Genomic DNA, 14042 nt, shown 5'->3' on the forward strand with positions numbered 1-14042 from the left:
GATTTCAATTGTTTTTGAGTCATTAAGTCAGATATCATGTTCAGGTCTATGTCAACATTCAAGATACGCTCCTAAAAAGATGGTTCTTCAAGGGTTCTTTAGTAAAGAGAACGGTTCTACATAGAATCCTAAACACTCAAAGAAACATTTGCGTGCTCAAGCAGTTCTTTCCAGGGTGAAATTGATGGAGTATGTGTTGTATATGTTTCTATATAGAACCTTTTTGAAAAGGGTGCTATGTATCACCAAACAGGTTCTGCTATTGTGGCAAGCTGGACATCATAACAATAGAAAAATGCTTTTTGGTGCTACATAGAACCATATACAACACATTCCCCATCAATCTGAAGAACCATTTCACCACGCAGAGAATCATTAAAGCATTTAGGAGTGTTTAGGGTTCTATATAGAACCACTGTCTTTGTTAAAGAACCGTTAAAGAACCATATGTTTCAAGAATGTAGGAGCCTGGTCTTAAAAGACAGGAAATAACTGCCCGGTGGTTTGGCTTAGACAGCCGCTGAGTGGACAGACTTCCCTGTGAGGACTTTGATGCAAGATAACCATTAGAAACCATTAGGATTAAAAACTAATGGTTTTGTTTTCTAAGGGGAATTGGCATAATGGTTAGCATTACAGAGTTTCCTGTAGAACACCATTTGATCCTATTAGGAAACCATAAAAAGCATTTAGCCAGCCATTAGTCACCTGTTAAACCATTAGGATCCTGTACATTGTGATTTCAGCCCATTATAAAAGTCAAAACACATTACAAAACCATCGGAAACCAACAGAAACTCTTAATGGTGCATGCTTTTTTCAGCAGGGAAGTAAATACAAACTGTCTGAAAAATACATACAGTGCTGTGCAAATAGCAGAGTGCACCTTTTTATTCATTCAAGTCAACATAGCCATTAAAAACTAGTTATTCATTATTCAGTGTCCAGAAAAAAGGCTTGTCTGAGTGTTCAGTGTGTCACTCTTTATCTTTATTACAACTTCCATTGTTTTCAGGAGACTCACTTTCAGTTTCTCAAAGAATCTGCAGACACGCCTCAAAGTTCAGTCTTAGGCCCCATTCCATTGCTTGCCCCTGCCACTTAGCCCTACCCCTCTGTTTTGTGGGTTCATGTCTCGGGGTAGGGTGTCCTGATCCTTGCTGAGATAGAGGGGTGGGGCGAAGTGTTAGGGCTACATGACCCTCCAAACGGAGGTTTTTCAGAGACACTCCGAACAGAGTTTTATGAGAAAAGAAGAAAAACCAACCGGATGGCTGAACAAATGACCAAAGAATCCCACAAATGTATTAGTATGAGTATTTACTGTGTTAAAATTACAATAACCATTGATTTATCTTAGTTTAATGTTGTTTCAGTGTAATATGATCCTTTCCTTCATTACAAGCATAAAAAGTCGCTAGTAGTATGCTAATATCTCAGTAGGCAGCTAGCTAAATTTCCCGTCCCACCTTAAGTGGTGCGCCATTTAAGGCGGGATGGGAAAATTCAAGCAAGAAGCTAGTGAATATCTAACTTCAGCTTCATATCACTGAAGAATTAGGGAGGGTGATAATAAATAACTGCCCCCCTCTTTGAAGGCGTATGATGCCCTAAATGTAACTAAAGCCCAGCAGTGAGGAGCTGAACTTTCCCCTCCTCTGCTGTCCCTGCAGACGGGCAGGGTCGCCTACAGAACAGCGCTGGTAGCTGTTAATGAAGTGATGCTCTTTTTATTTCAGGGTCTCATTTCAGAGGGAAGATCTCAACCACTGCCCTGTAGCTCAGAAATGGGACAGGGCCTTTGGACTTGGTTTAGTATTTGTTGCTCTTAACACTTGAAGTAATCAAACCCATTCAGTGGTGTTGAGGTCTGGACTCTGGGGTGGTCAGCCCATCGTCCAGCTTCTTTGTTTGATGTGTCTCCTTTTCTCAGCGAGGTTCTTGAACAGCTACACATCCTTTCAGACCCATAGCCCTGAGTGGTCTTCTCACAGTGGAAGGATGGACAGAAACACCTGTGGATTTTCTCCTCTCTCTCAAAGGTCAGCGCTGTTTATCTGATGGGGGCAGTTTTGGTGTCTACCAGCTCTTCCGGGTGGTTGTTAGGAGGCCTAGTTTCTCTGTAGCTTTTAAGCATTTCTGTGAAGTTCCAGTTTTTTTCATTTATTGTCCCTTGACTTTCCCCATCCTTATGAAAGTATCTAATCTCCTCAGAAATATCTCTGAGTTTTGCACAGCACTGTAGCGGTCTCCCGATCCAATTTAAATGTATTACATTAAACACACAGACACACTGGACGCAGCACAAGGCTGGCTCCACATACACACAGAGTAGAGTGCAGAAAGCCCTGGAGTGATGCAGGCAGTTGGATAGCTACCCGCTCCAGTGCCGACAGACAGACTGACGCATTATGACGACACCAGGATGCACTATGATGACAGCGTGACTGGTGGTGGTGGATGGAGTGAGAGTGTGATGGTGAGATGAAACACAAGACGGAGGGAGAGGCAGACAGATGGGAGGGACAGTCTCGGCCGTTTTCTCTCTTTTTAACTGTCCTCACGGAGGTCAGTCTGCAAGAAAGAGACGGGAGGCACAAGAGGGAAAGGTGTCAGCGCAGCTTTGGACAAACTGGACACATCCGGTCACCATGGTGATCCCCCTGCTGGGTGATGCTACTTCTTAGAGCCCATGTGTCAAATACCAGGCCTGCAAAAATATTTAAATTTTTTGTCAATATTAGCACGTTTCACGACATGCTACACTACAATCCCCAGAATGCAATGCAACGCAAAGTGCGCTCCCTCCCCCAACAACAATCTATGGGGCAGCGGTTACACCACAAATGTAAAGACGCCAGGTGTCTAGTTCAAGCAAGTAGGCAGATTTAAAAAATGACCTCCTGATGAAATTTTAAGAGGTTTAACAAATATCTGTAGTTAATGTACACAGGTTCTTCAAGGGTTCTTTAGTAAGGACAATGGTTCTGTATAGAACTGTGAGCACAAAGAACCATTCGCCTGCTTAAATGGTGAAATCATCTGTCAGATTGATAAGCAATATGTTATAAATGCTTCTATACAGCATCAAAAAGGGTTCCTCTACTTTTACAAACTTGACATTGAACCCTTTTTGGTGCTATATATAACCATTTGCAGAACGGTTCTAAACAGAACCATATACAACATCAATCTGAAGAACCATGTCACCATGCAAAGAACTATTTAAGCAAGAAATGGTACTATATAGAACTTTATCCCTTTATCAAGTCCTTGCAATCTGGCACATGTATGACAGCCATGTGATATTTAAATATGCATTGCAGGTGATTTCAGCCAATGGGAAAGCACCCAAGATGTAAGGCACACCAACTCAGGAGGGGGGGACCATCGCGGTGACTGTACCTCTCCATTTTGGTGCCTGTTCACAGATATGCCATGTTCACATGTTTGAAACCTTGGCATGGTGACAGTGTTACTGGCGGCAAAACAGATGATCACTAGAGGAGAGCTCTAGCAGTATAGCCTGTTTATTTAAGGTGATAAAAAAGGCAGGAGGACATGCTTTTATGGGTGTTGTATAAAATTTGATTTGTCTGGAATTCAACACTGATTGGTTCAGTCCACTGCTGCAGTCAACAGCCAAAGCTGGGAAAATTTTACTCTTGACGGATCGTTCCTGCTTTGGCCTGCAGAATGTTGCCGAATTTTCAATCATGTCTCCAGTGAAAACAATGGAATGTCCGGTTTGCTGCCATCCAACTACTGCACACCTGTAAACTCATCAATATTCAAAGCCTCTGGAGCCAAAATGGCCCTATGGATGACCCATAGTTCCCAACACCAAACACATCACTGCTGCACAGACACAAACACTCCTGTCCAAAGCGCCGGTCAACTCTTGGGGAATCAGATTGGCTACGTGACCTGACCTTGCACCCACTCCTCTGGGAGCCTTGCTCTATAAGCTAGACACATGAAAGCAGTTCATTGACTCATGCAATCCAGTCTTACAGCGGTAAATTGATGGCTTGGTTTGGCGTCTGGAGCCGTGTGGAGCTGTTAAGTAATCCCTAACAGACTTCTTGCACTCTATGCCAGTAAAATGCCCTCGTCAGCACAACAGAGCCACCCGACCCCCTCCCTGTAGGGGTCAAGCTCTCAGGCCTGTACTGGCCTCATGGTGTATGTTGCACATGCACTCTCCCACTTGTGGGAAATGTGCTGAAGGAAATAATGCATTGCTTGTCCAGTGTGGAGCAAGGCTGAATCCCAGAAGGCCATTTATTAGACAAGTGATGCACTTTATGGGAGCAGAAGCCACTATTTTAATATGTGGTGCACTATGTAGGGAGCAGGGAGCCTTTTGAGATTCAGCCAGTGTTTTTGCTCGGGACTCAGAGGTGCAGCGTGGTGAAAGAGCTGTACTGGAAAGTGTCTGTAGACTGTAATGGCTGCATTTCACATGCAGTGTGAGCACCTATGTCACATCATGTGAGTCGGACTGAGTGTTGCGGGTACAAGGACAAATGAATCCAATGTGTATACAGAAAAGACCTCCTTCCTGCACCTCCTTCATTCAATTATTTTGTCAGTGCTCATGGAAGCTGTAGTCCGTTATTCATTAAGTCATTAACGAGCTGTTCTAACTACATTACGTGTGCAATCAAACAACACTTCTGGACTGCTCCAGTATAGTTGTGCGAACTGTGATGCAAATTACTATCTGGTAACACGAACACTAGAGAACAAACTCAGAGGTTCGCTTATATATCTGCCAATATAGTGAGATCATTTTACTTAATAAAAAGACTTAAAACAAGCAAAACTGTCTAGAAATAAGGTAACCTTGAAATAAGCTTCCAACAATCTCGACATGAGAAATATTAGCTTTAATGACAATTTTTAAGATCATTTTACTTGACAAGATACCATTTTTTTGCAGTGTGTGCTTGCTGTCTTTATGTCTTCAGCCTATTCCAGTGGAATTAGCTGATCGAACTCTAAAATAAGCTTACGTTTAGGTCATAAGCTGTTTTGATTGATGTTTACAAATGTGAGTGCCCACTTGTCGTAAAGCTAAATAATTATGGAGAAAATAAATTATCTGTACATTTCACAAAACATCGAAATACAAACCTTTTATATGCTGCTTCTGTATTTCTAAGTGAAAACTGACACTTGAGATTAAACCTGTTTGGAATTTATGTCATTTTATATTATTAATATTAATTAGTTAGTAGATAAATTCATTTGTGCTACAAGCAACTTTTACAGTGTGGTTTATTTATTAGCGATGCTGTGAAGGTGTAGGAATAAACTCTTCGGTGACACCCGTCTCTTGCATAAAAAGATGTTTATTAGCCTTGAGAGGTCGAAGTCACAAACAAGCCTTCGCGAAACAGCTTGGAGTGAACAGCCAATAGTCTCTGCCACATACATTTCAGCTCCTGGTTTTATACCTGCTGTGGACGTATAGCCCACATCTGGTTTCTATTAAGACAGCCTCAGTTCGATGTATGGCTCCTCTCAAGCCATATTAGGTATTTAACATACATTCTCTCCAGAGTAGCCCTGGTCGTCTAACCCCATATATGGCATTGTTATCAATCAGGGGGCCCCTTTCCTGTCCAGATGCCTCCTTTATCAGCTCCACTGAGACCCTGTGGTCCCACTACTATTTCAGTCAGAAGCCCACAGGATAAACTCAACCAGGATCTACACAGTATAATAACCAATATGATAGAAATTACTGTTAAGACTATAGAATTAATAAGATCAAATTCACCACAACAGCACCAGTGCTACATGCTCAAAAAGGTTTACTCACAGCCCTGGGTATAAGCTTCCGCTGCTTGTTTGCTTCGTTAGCTTCATAACAGCCAACCTTTGGGCTGCATGTCTTGGCTGTTTGGCTTCATTTGGGGTAAAACTGTAAATTCAGACTCTAAAGGAATCTGATGGGGAGACAAGAAGACCAGGTCGCCCTGTCTTTGGTCAGATACTAATGCAAGGCATGGCATTCATTATGCAGAGCTAGAATGGGTCCTGTTTCCACTTCACCTACTCTCAGATGCTCTGCTACTTAGCATCCATCTTGGCTCCAAAACCCTGGGGACAGTGAGGATTACTTGACCTCTAAACCGCGCCAACCGTGGAGCGCTGCAGCCAGCGGGGGGTGGGTGGCAGGGGAGAAAGAAAAGGAAGGAGGGACAAAGTGAGAAAGAGGGAGAGATGGAGAGAAAGACAGATTTGCTGCAGAAGAGGAGAGAACGAGAAGGCTACAGTAAGAGAGAGCGGCGTAGAAAGTGGCGATTTGGAGGCTGAGCTCATCTTTAATTGAATGTTTTGTTATCGGCGAGGCTTAGCCATAAGGCTAAAGTCGCAGAGCACAATGGCTGCCGCACAGGCTGGCTTGGAGTGAGTGTTATGAGGGGATGAGTGAGAACACGAGGTGTTAAAACGCGGCCAAACAGTCCGTGACTGCTGTTCCCTCCGGGACTGGGCCTCGGGATAAAGTCACTGCAGCGTTTTAATCAGGCTTTCAGGTGCTTTTTTCATTTTCCTACCTATGTTATAGTGTAAATAGGGAGTGTAGGAGGACGTCCCACACTCAGGCATATCACTCATGTGATAGATTTACATACAGTCTAACACAAACACGAGAACACCTACTAAAATATATCACTGCTGTCAGAGGAAAACTTCACATCTTCACAGGAAAAGGAAAAAAGCCTACATTGCTTTTAATGTAAGTCAATGGAACCAGACTCCCCCCACCCCAAGTCATTTTGGGCTGTTTCATTTGGTCCAATGAGCATGAAATTTATAAACGGGGTAAAGGGAAACACACATTTTCAAATGATGTCAAAAAACTGAGAAAAAAAGAAAATAATGTAGCTGGGTCGTTCTACAGAAACGCTTTTGTGTCCCTAGCATTTACAGACATATTACACTTGAGAAACATGTTCAGGTTACAATTTATTTACGTCTTAAAATAAAACAATACGTTATTTTAACAGTTGCACCTTCTTGAGCCTCAATTTAGCAATATTGGTTTTTAAATCAGTCATATAGAATTCCCGGCACCACAGAAGAGCTCGTCCCCACAGTCATGTGTGAAGGCTCAGGCCATATTTTGAGGTAAAAAAACATGTTTTTCTGCCATTTTCACTACAATAATCTATACATGACTATGGAATATATGATTTAAATTATATAAAGAAAACAAAAGCCAAATAAATATAAAATATATAATGAAAGTTCCCCAGGAGTCGTGTCACTGGTGTCACTGCGCAACAAAAAAAACTCTTATTTTGAAATAAAAGTCACACCGATGACGTCACTCGCCTTCCTTTAACCTGTTTCCTGAGGATCTATGGAGAAAAGCACACGGGGAGTCCACTGTGTCTCTCAGTCATCAGAGATTCTCTCATTCAGCTCATGATCTCATATGAAGCTTTTAGCTGACGTCACTGGTGTGACCGACTTTATTCTGAGGTTATTGTGAAAAGATAGAATATAAATGGTTTAAATTGGCATATTTTGGTGGATATTCCATGATGGGCAACATGTGGTTTGATGCTTTGCAGCAGCTGTTTAGTAAAATGCAGTTTTCATTTTAAATGTCTCTGGTGTTTCCTTTCGTATGTGTAACACCAATGAGGATCAGTAACACCAGTGGACAATGGATATTGTATGGATAAATGAAAAAGTGGACATTTCTGTAGAATGACCCAGATACAAGGTTTTCTTCCGACAGCAGCGATACGGAATATGCAGTTTTATTCACTCTGTGGCCACTTTATGGGCTCCACCAACCTTATATAGGTGTACGATTATAGTCTGTGTCTATTGTCATGCCATCTTACTCATCATTGGTCAGTTTCTGACCACAGGACCACTGTTGACCAGACAGTAACAGCATCACTGTTAGGTGTCAGAGTGGTAAACTAGCCAAAAATATCCAGCCAGGAGAGGCTCTGTGGTTAGAAACTGACCACTGATGAAGGGCTAGAGGATGGCTGTGCATCAACAGATGGGCTACAGTCTCTTAACTGTGCACCAGCAAGGAGGAGCAACAAGACAGAGGTACACAACGCACAATACTGTTACTCAAAATAGGCAAAAGTGTGTTTCTCCCACATTTTCCTTCATAGAAACAGTTAAGATTGGACAGAGTGAACCTTTTCATACAAAATAGACGTCATTTGAAATCTAGTTGTAGGTATTTTGACAAAAACTGCTGCGCGCTGCAATTAAATTGAACAGAACCCAAAGCTTGACCAACCTAGCAACAGTTGCTATGAAAGAAAACATCCATGGGAAGAGCATGGCTAAAGCAAAACCGCTCAGTAAAGGCAGTAAAGCGACTGACCCTCGAGGCAGCAGATCCTCCACAGGCCCGAGTGCGTGAGGGCCCCGGGGTCCTTCTTGTCCTTGTTGTGCGGGTCATCCTGTGTGACGTTAGCTGTGCTGTTGCAGATCAGAGCCCGAGAGTAAAGCCAGTAATCTGTCCCGATTGCCACCGTCATCAGGCCAAAGGAGGCAAACGCCCCCACGATGGTGAGGAGGATCTGAATCCCCTTCTCACACACCATGCCTGCAGGACAGAGAGAGAGACAGCAGGTTTGATCGTATTATTATAATAACTAGTCATAACAACTATAATAAATCATAACAAAAAAGTGTTATTGGCCAGCTGGTATGATCTGGATTATAGAAATAGAATTACAACAAGGGCTGACTCAGAATAATCCATCTGCAGTATAACTACACTACTGATGGATAAGAGGCAACATCTGTTCTATGGTTACACTACACCTGTTTCCGTGGTTACACTAGACCCATTTCCATGGTTATGATAGACTCTTTTCCTTGGTTACACTACAACTGTTTCCATGGTTACACTAGACCCATTTCCATGGTTATGATAGACTCTTTTCCATGGTTACACTACAACCGTTTCCATGGATATGGTAGACCCATTTCCATTGTTACAATACACCTGTTTCCATGGTTACACTACACCCATTTCCCTGGTCATACTACACCCACTTCAATGGTTATACTAAACTCATTTGCATGATTATGCTACACCCATTTCCATGATTACATTACACCCATTTCCATGGTTCAGCTACACCCACTTCCGTGGTTGCACTGCACCCATTTCCACGATTATGCTACACCCATTTTCATGGCTATGCTACACCCATTTCCATGGTTAAACTACAGCCATTTTCATGGCTATGCTACACCCATTTCCATGGTTATGCTACACGCATTTCCATGGTTGCACTACATCCATTTTCATAGTTATGCTATGATCATTTCTATGGTTGCACTACAGTTATTTCCACAGTGATGCTGCACTTATTTCCAAGGTTATGCTACACCCAGTTCCATAGTTATGCAACACCTACTTCCATGGTTACACTATACCCATATCCATGGTTATGCTACACCAATTTCCACAGTGATGCTGCACTTATTTCCAAGGTTATGCTACACCCAGTTCCATGGTTATACTACACCAGTTGCCATGGTGATGCTATATGTATTTCCCTGGTTAGACTACACTGAGTTCTGTAGTTGTACTACACTCATTTCCATGGTTGTACTACATCTATTTCCCAGTTGAATTAATGTTAAGCTGAGTTGAAGTTAATGTTAACTTACAGAACTTGACTTTGATAAGATGGGCCTTATAGCTGAAATTAGCAATCTATTCTGTTGAGCTTTATTGTTTTTCCTGTGAGAATTTCATTGTTTTTAAAAAGACTTTTGCTTCCTAAGATAATAGACTTGAAATTGAATGTAAACTTGAGAGAGTGAATGGAGAAAGTTGGGATGTGGAGAAAGGACAATGCAAGAATATCAACAGGTGTCTTAGCCGTGGGCCGTCCCAGTAGATTATTAACGATCATAAAAGTTACAAATAATATACACTAATTAAAATAAAGTATAGAGATAAATAATGGGGATTGGTTAACATGACATTATACATGACACATTCAGTGCAAGATTGCATATGGCAAAAAAACAAAACAAAAGGATTAAAATAAAACAATAAAAATATGAAATAAAATACATTTTTAAACATAATCAAAAAAGCGCATAAATTAAGTTAATGGCTTACCTGACGGCGAGTTTCTATCCTTCGACTCAATTTTGAAAGCTTTCTTTTCCTTGTCAGATGAGAATGTGCTGTCCCGTCAATCCGGGCAGCATCCATCGACTGTCCTCACACACTCCTTCTCTCCTCCCTGCACTCGTTCCCCTTCCCTCGCTCTTCTGCTCTTCTTCTTCTCTCTGTGAGGGAGTTGAGAGCAGGGTCGCCGCCTCCTCTGCTGTGTAAATTCTCTTATTCAGTCAACGCGGCCATCGTTAATAGTCTGAAACTGCAGAGAGATTGAAAGAGAGAGAGAGAGAGAAAGAGACAGAGAAAGAGACAGAGAGGGGACAGTTAGATAGAGAGAGATGGAGACAGAGAGAGAGAGAGAAAGAGAGACAGAGTGAGAGAGAAAAAGAGAGGGAAAGAGACAGGGAGGAGAGAGAGAGAGAGAGAGAGAGAGAGAAGGAGAAGGAGAGGGAGAGAGGGAGAGAGAGAGAGGGAGAGAGAGGGAGAGAGAGGGAGAGAGAGAGAGGGAGAGAGAAAGAGAGACAGAGAGGGGACAGTTAGTGAGAGAGAGATGGAGACAGAGAGAGAGAGAGAGAGAAAGAGAGACAGAGAAAAAGAGAGAGAGAGAGAGAGAGGAAGAGAGAGGGAGAGAAAGAGAGAGAGAGGAAAAGAGAGAGGGAGAGAGGGAGAGAGAGAGAGAGAGAGGGAGAGGGAGAGAGAGAGAGAGAGAGGGAGAGAGAGAGAGAGAGAGAGAGAGAGAGAGAGAGGGAGAGAGAGAGGGAGCGAGAGAGAGAGAGAGAGAGAGAGAGAGAGAGAGGGAGAGAGAGAGAGGGAGAGAGAGAGGGAGAGAGAGAGGGAGATGTTGAATTCCGTTATCACTTTATGAAAGTGTTCAGGCTTTGAAAGTTTGAAAAGATTTCTGAATGGAGCTCGGAGGGCGAAGAAGGCAGGTCTACGCTGTTACCATGGCAACTCTCTGGGTTCCATAGGTTTCATTAGTGTAGAGAGAGAGCGAGAGAAAAAAGAAAGAGTAGATTAAGAAAGTTGAAGAAAAATGGAGAAAGGTACATAAAATATAGAAAGCAGAGAGAAAGAAGAGAGATAAAGGAAAGGAAAATGAGAAAGGAGAAAAACTGAAAGAAAAAGAGTGAGGGTGAAAGAAACTGAAAGCAGAGAGAAAGAGATGAAGAGAGATAAAGAACAAAAGGTAGAGAGGAGAGGAAGAGAGTGAAAAAGAAAGAAGAGAGAGAGAGAGGATGAAAAGAGGGTAAGTGAGGCAGAAAGAACGTAACAAATGGGGAAGAAGAGAGAATGAAAAGGAGAAAGAAGAGAGAGAGTTAGAGGGAGAGATAGGAAGAGAGGGAGGGTGTAAAAAAGGAAAGAAGAGAAAGATGGAGGGAGAGAGAGGGAGTGAAACGGAGAAGGAAGAGAGAGGTGGAGGGAGAGAGGGGAAGAAAAGAGGGTAAGAGAGGCAGAGAGATGAGATGAGAGAGTGTGAATGAAAAAGAGAGGGAGAGAGGCTGATCAAGAGAGCCTGTGAAAAAGAGGGGGAGAGACAGAAAGAGAAAGGAAGGAGAGAGAGGAAAAGGAGAGAGAGAGAGAGAGAAAGAGAGAAAGGGAAGACTAATCGAGAGAAAGAATTACATCATTTCCTCTTGGGTTTATTATAATGAACTCCAAACCACATAACAGAACTGCCCTCTGTGACTGTAGAGATGTGACGTTCTTCGGCACTAGAAAGCCACACATGCACGAAAAACCGCAAAACACACAGAACCCAAGAACAACCGCACAGTACGCATAATTTAGCAAACAGAATTTAGCAGACATAATGCAGCTCAGTGCTCGCCTGTTAATAATTCATAATGCAATATGGCACAGCCATCAAAATAGGTTACACCCTGTCTGCGCTGTGGAGCTTCTGCACCAAACAAGTGTGAAGAGGCTCTATATCTCCTGGAAACACGGTGTACAGTAAATACCGACTTACTGCTGTCACTCCTGACACATATTTCCCCTTATTAACGATTTAATCTAAATAACGCTGCATGAACTGATATCTCACTCAAAAAATATCTTAGCCCAAATGAATTCAATCATTTGCTTGTTCAGTTTTGCACTGGAGCTACAAGGCTAAGGTAGCCATGTGTTACCATCATGGTAACTGTCAATAACTTCAGGGTTAACGCTGATCTGTTTCTGTCTTACAGGATCTTTGTGCAGCTTTTGATACTGCAAGCTTTGAGTACAGGGTAGGCCTCTCGGGCACACTTATAGAACGGTTTAGATCATATTAATCAATAGAAAATTCTTGGTGTTGCTCCAAAATCATCCATCAAAAAATGTAAAATCTCTCGTGGAGTCCCACAAGGCTCAATTTTAGGGCCTTTGCTTTTCTCTTTATATTGACAGTATATTGCATCTACACTCCTAAAACACAGGGTCTTTAACAAAGACAATGGTTCTACTTAGGTTTGCATGCTCGCTGCATGGCGAAATGGTTCTTCACATTGATGGAGAATGTGTTGTATATGGTTCTACATAGCACCAAAAAGTGTTCTGCTACGCTTAGGATGTCACGCTTGTAACTATAGCAGAGCCCTTTTTCATGCTAGAACCATATAGATCAATCCGGAGAAACTTTTCACCATGCAAAGAACCATTTAAGCATGAGACAGTTCTATATATAACTCACGGTTCTATACAGAACCACTGCTTTTACTAAAGAAGCCCTGAAGAACCAAGAGTGTAGCCTTGTTGCTCCCAGCTTGGTAGCATCATGTGAAAGGGGGAAACTAAGAGAAAATGGATTTAAATCCCTTCTCATCAAACAAACAAAAAACAAACAAACAAACAAACATTCTGGAATTTTAGCTAAAGGAGATTCAGAAGCTTTACTTCCACCATGGCTTTAAAAAGCCAGTGGCACAGTGAGAGCAGCAAACAATAGGAACGAGAACAATAAGAAACAAATTATAACAGAGCACAAACCAACATATCTGACATATAATCAACATGCACACATTGTTCTTCAGGCAGCCTAGCCCAGTTAAATCAGTCCCTGAAGTAATTAAGGATCAATAAAAGAAAGAGTGAGGTTTTCTAAGGTGAGTTTGTAAAGCTGCTTTAGCTGCCGTGCTCACCGTGTCTCAGCAGCTCAGAAATAATTCAGAAAAAACATCATAAAACCTGAATGAACACATTTTTAAAAATTGAGGACGTGGCTTGTCTGGGGGTAAAACTCTAGCCTTCTACACACATCCACCACGACACATTCACTCAGCCCCATGTACTTCAGCAAAGTTTGATGGAACTGTACTTTTCTGAGTACTTTTTTCAATGATAAAACTTTTATTTCCACTCAAACATGTTCAAGGGGAAAGTAATCTGCTTTATGTTAAGATAATTAAAATCTGACTAGCACAATTGACGTCACAAACGACATCTCTCATTCTGCCCCTCATAAACATTACATACATACTAGCACATGTATTTAGACGTTTTAGTAACCACCAGGCCATAGCAATGCTCAAGCAAAACCTTAGCAACCACCTGGGATAGCACAGCAATGGACAAGCAACACCTTAGCAACCATCTGGGATAACACAACAATAGCCAAGCAATGCATTAGCAACCACCTGGGATAACGTAGCAATGATCAAGCAAAATCTTAGCAACCGCCTGGGATACCCTAGCAACAGCGGATTTCCATAACAGCCTCAACCACCTGGGGTAACACAGCAACACCTTAGCAACCACCTGGGATACCATAGCAATGGTATCATCAGGCAAAACCTCAGCAACCACCTGGGGCATCACAGCAACCCCTTAGCAACCACCTGGGATTGGACTGGTTTTGTCAAACTAAGTTAAATCTCATTCACAAGCTTTAACCTTCTAGTTTTCAGCTGCTTTACTG

General features: G+C 42.2%; 1 protein-coding gene across 1 annotated transcript in view; it reads right to left on the reverse strand.

Annotated features, from left to right (window-relative positions):
* The window catches only part of cacng8b (calcium channel, voltage-dependent, gamma subunit 8b), a 40891-nt gene that overhangs the window by 8227 nt on the left and 18622 nt on the right, over positions 1 to 14042 (reverse strand). Inside the window, exons 2-3 of the mRNA XM_017714605.2 lie at positions 10142 to 10403; positions 8378 to 8602 (exon numbers count right to left, since the gene is read on the reverse strand). Of these exons, the coding sequence (XP_017570094.1) occupies positions 8378 to 8600 (223 nt within the window). The 5' untranslated portion in view covers positions 8601 to 8602; positions 10142 to 10403. The remainder of the gene's footprint in view (positions 1 to 8377; positions 8603 to 10141; positions 10404 to 14042) is intronic.

This window comes from Pygocentrus nattereri, chromosome 3 (assembly GCF_015220715.1).
Source record: "Pygocentrus nattereri isolate fPygNat1 chromosome 3, fPygNat1.pri, whole genome shotgun sequence".
Taxonomy (NCBI): Eukaryota; Metazoa; Chordata; class Actinopteri; order Characiformes; family Serrasalmidae; genus Pygocentrus; species Pygocentrus nattereri.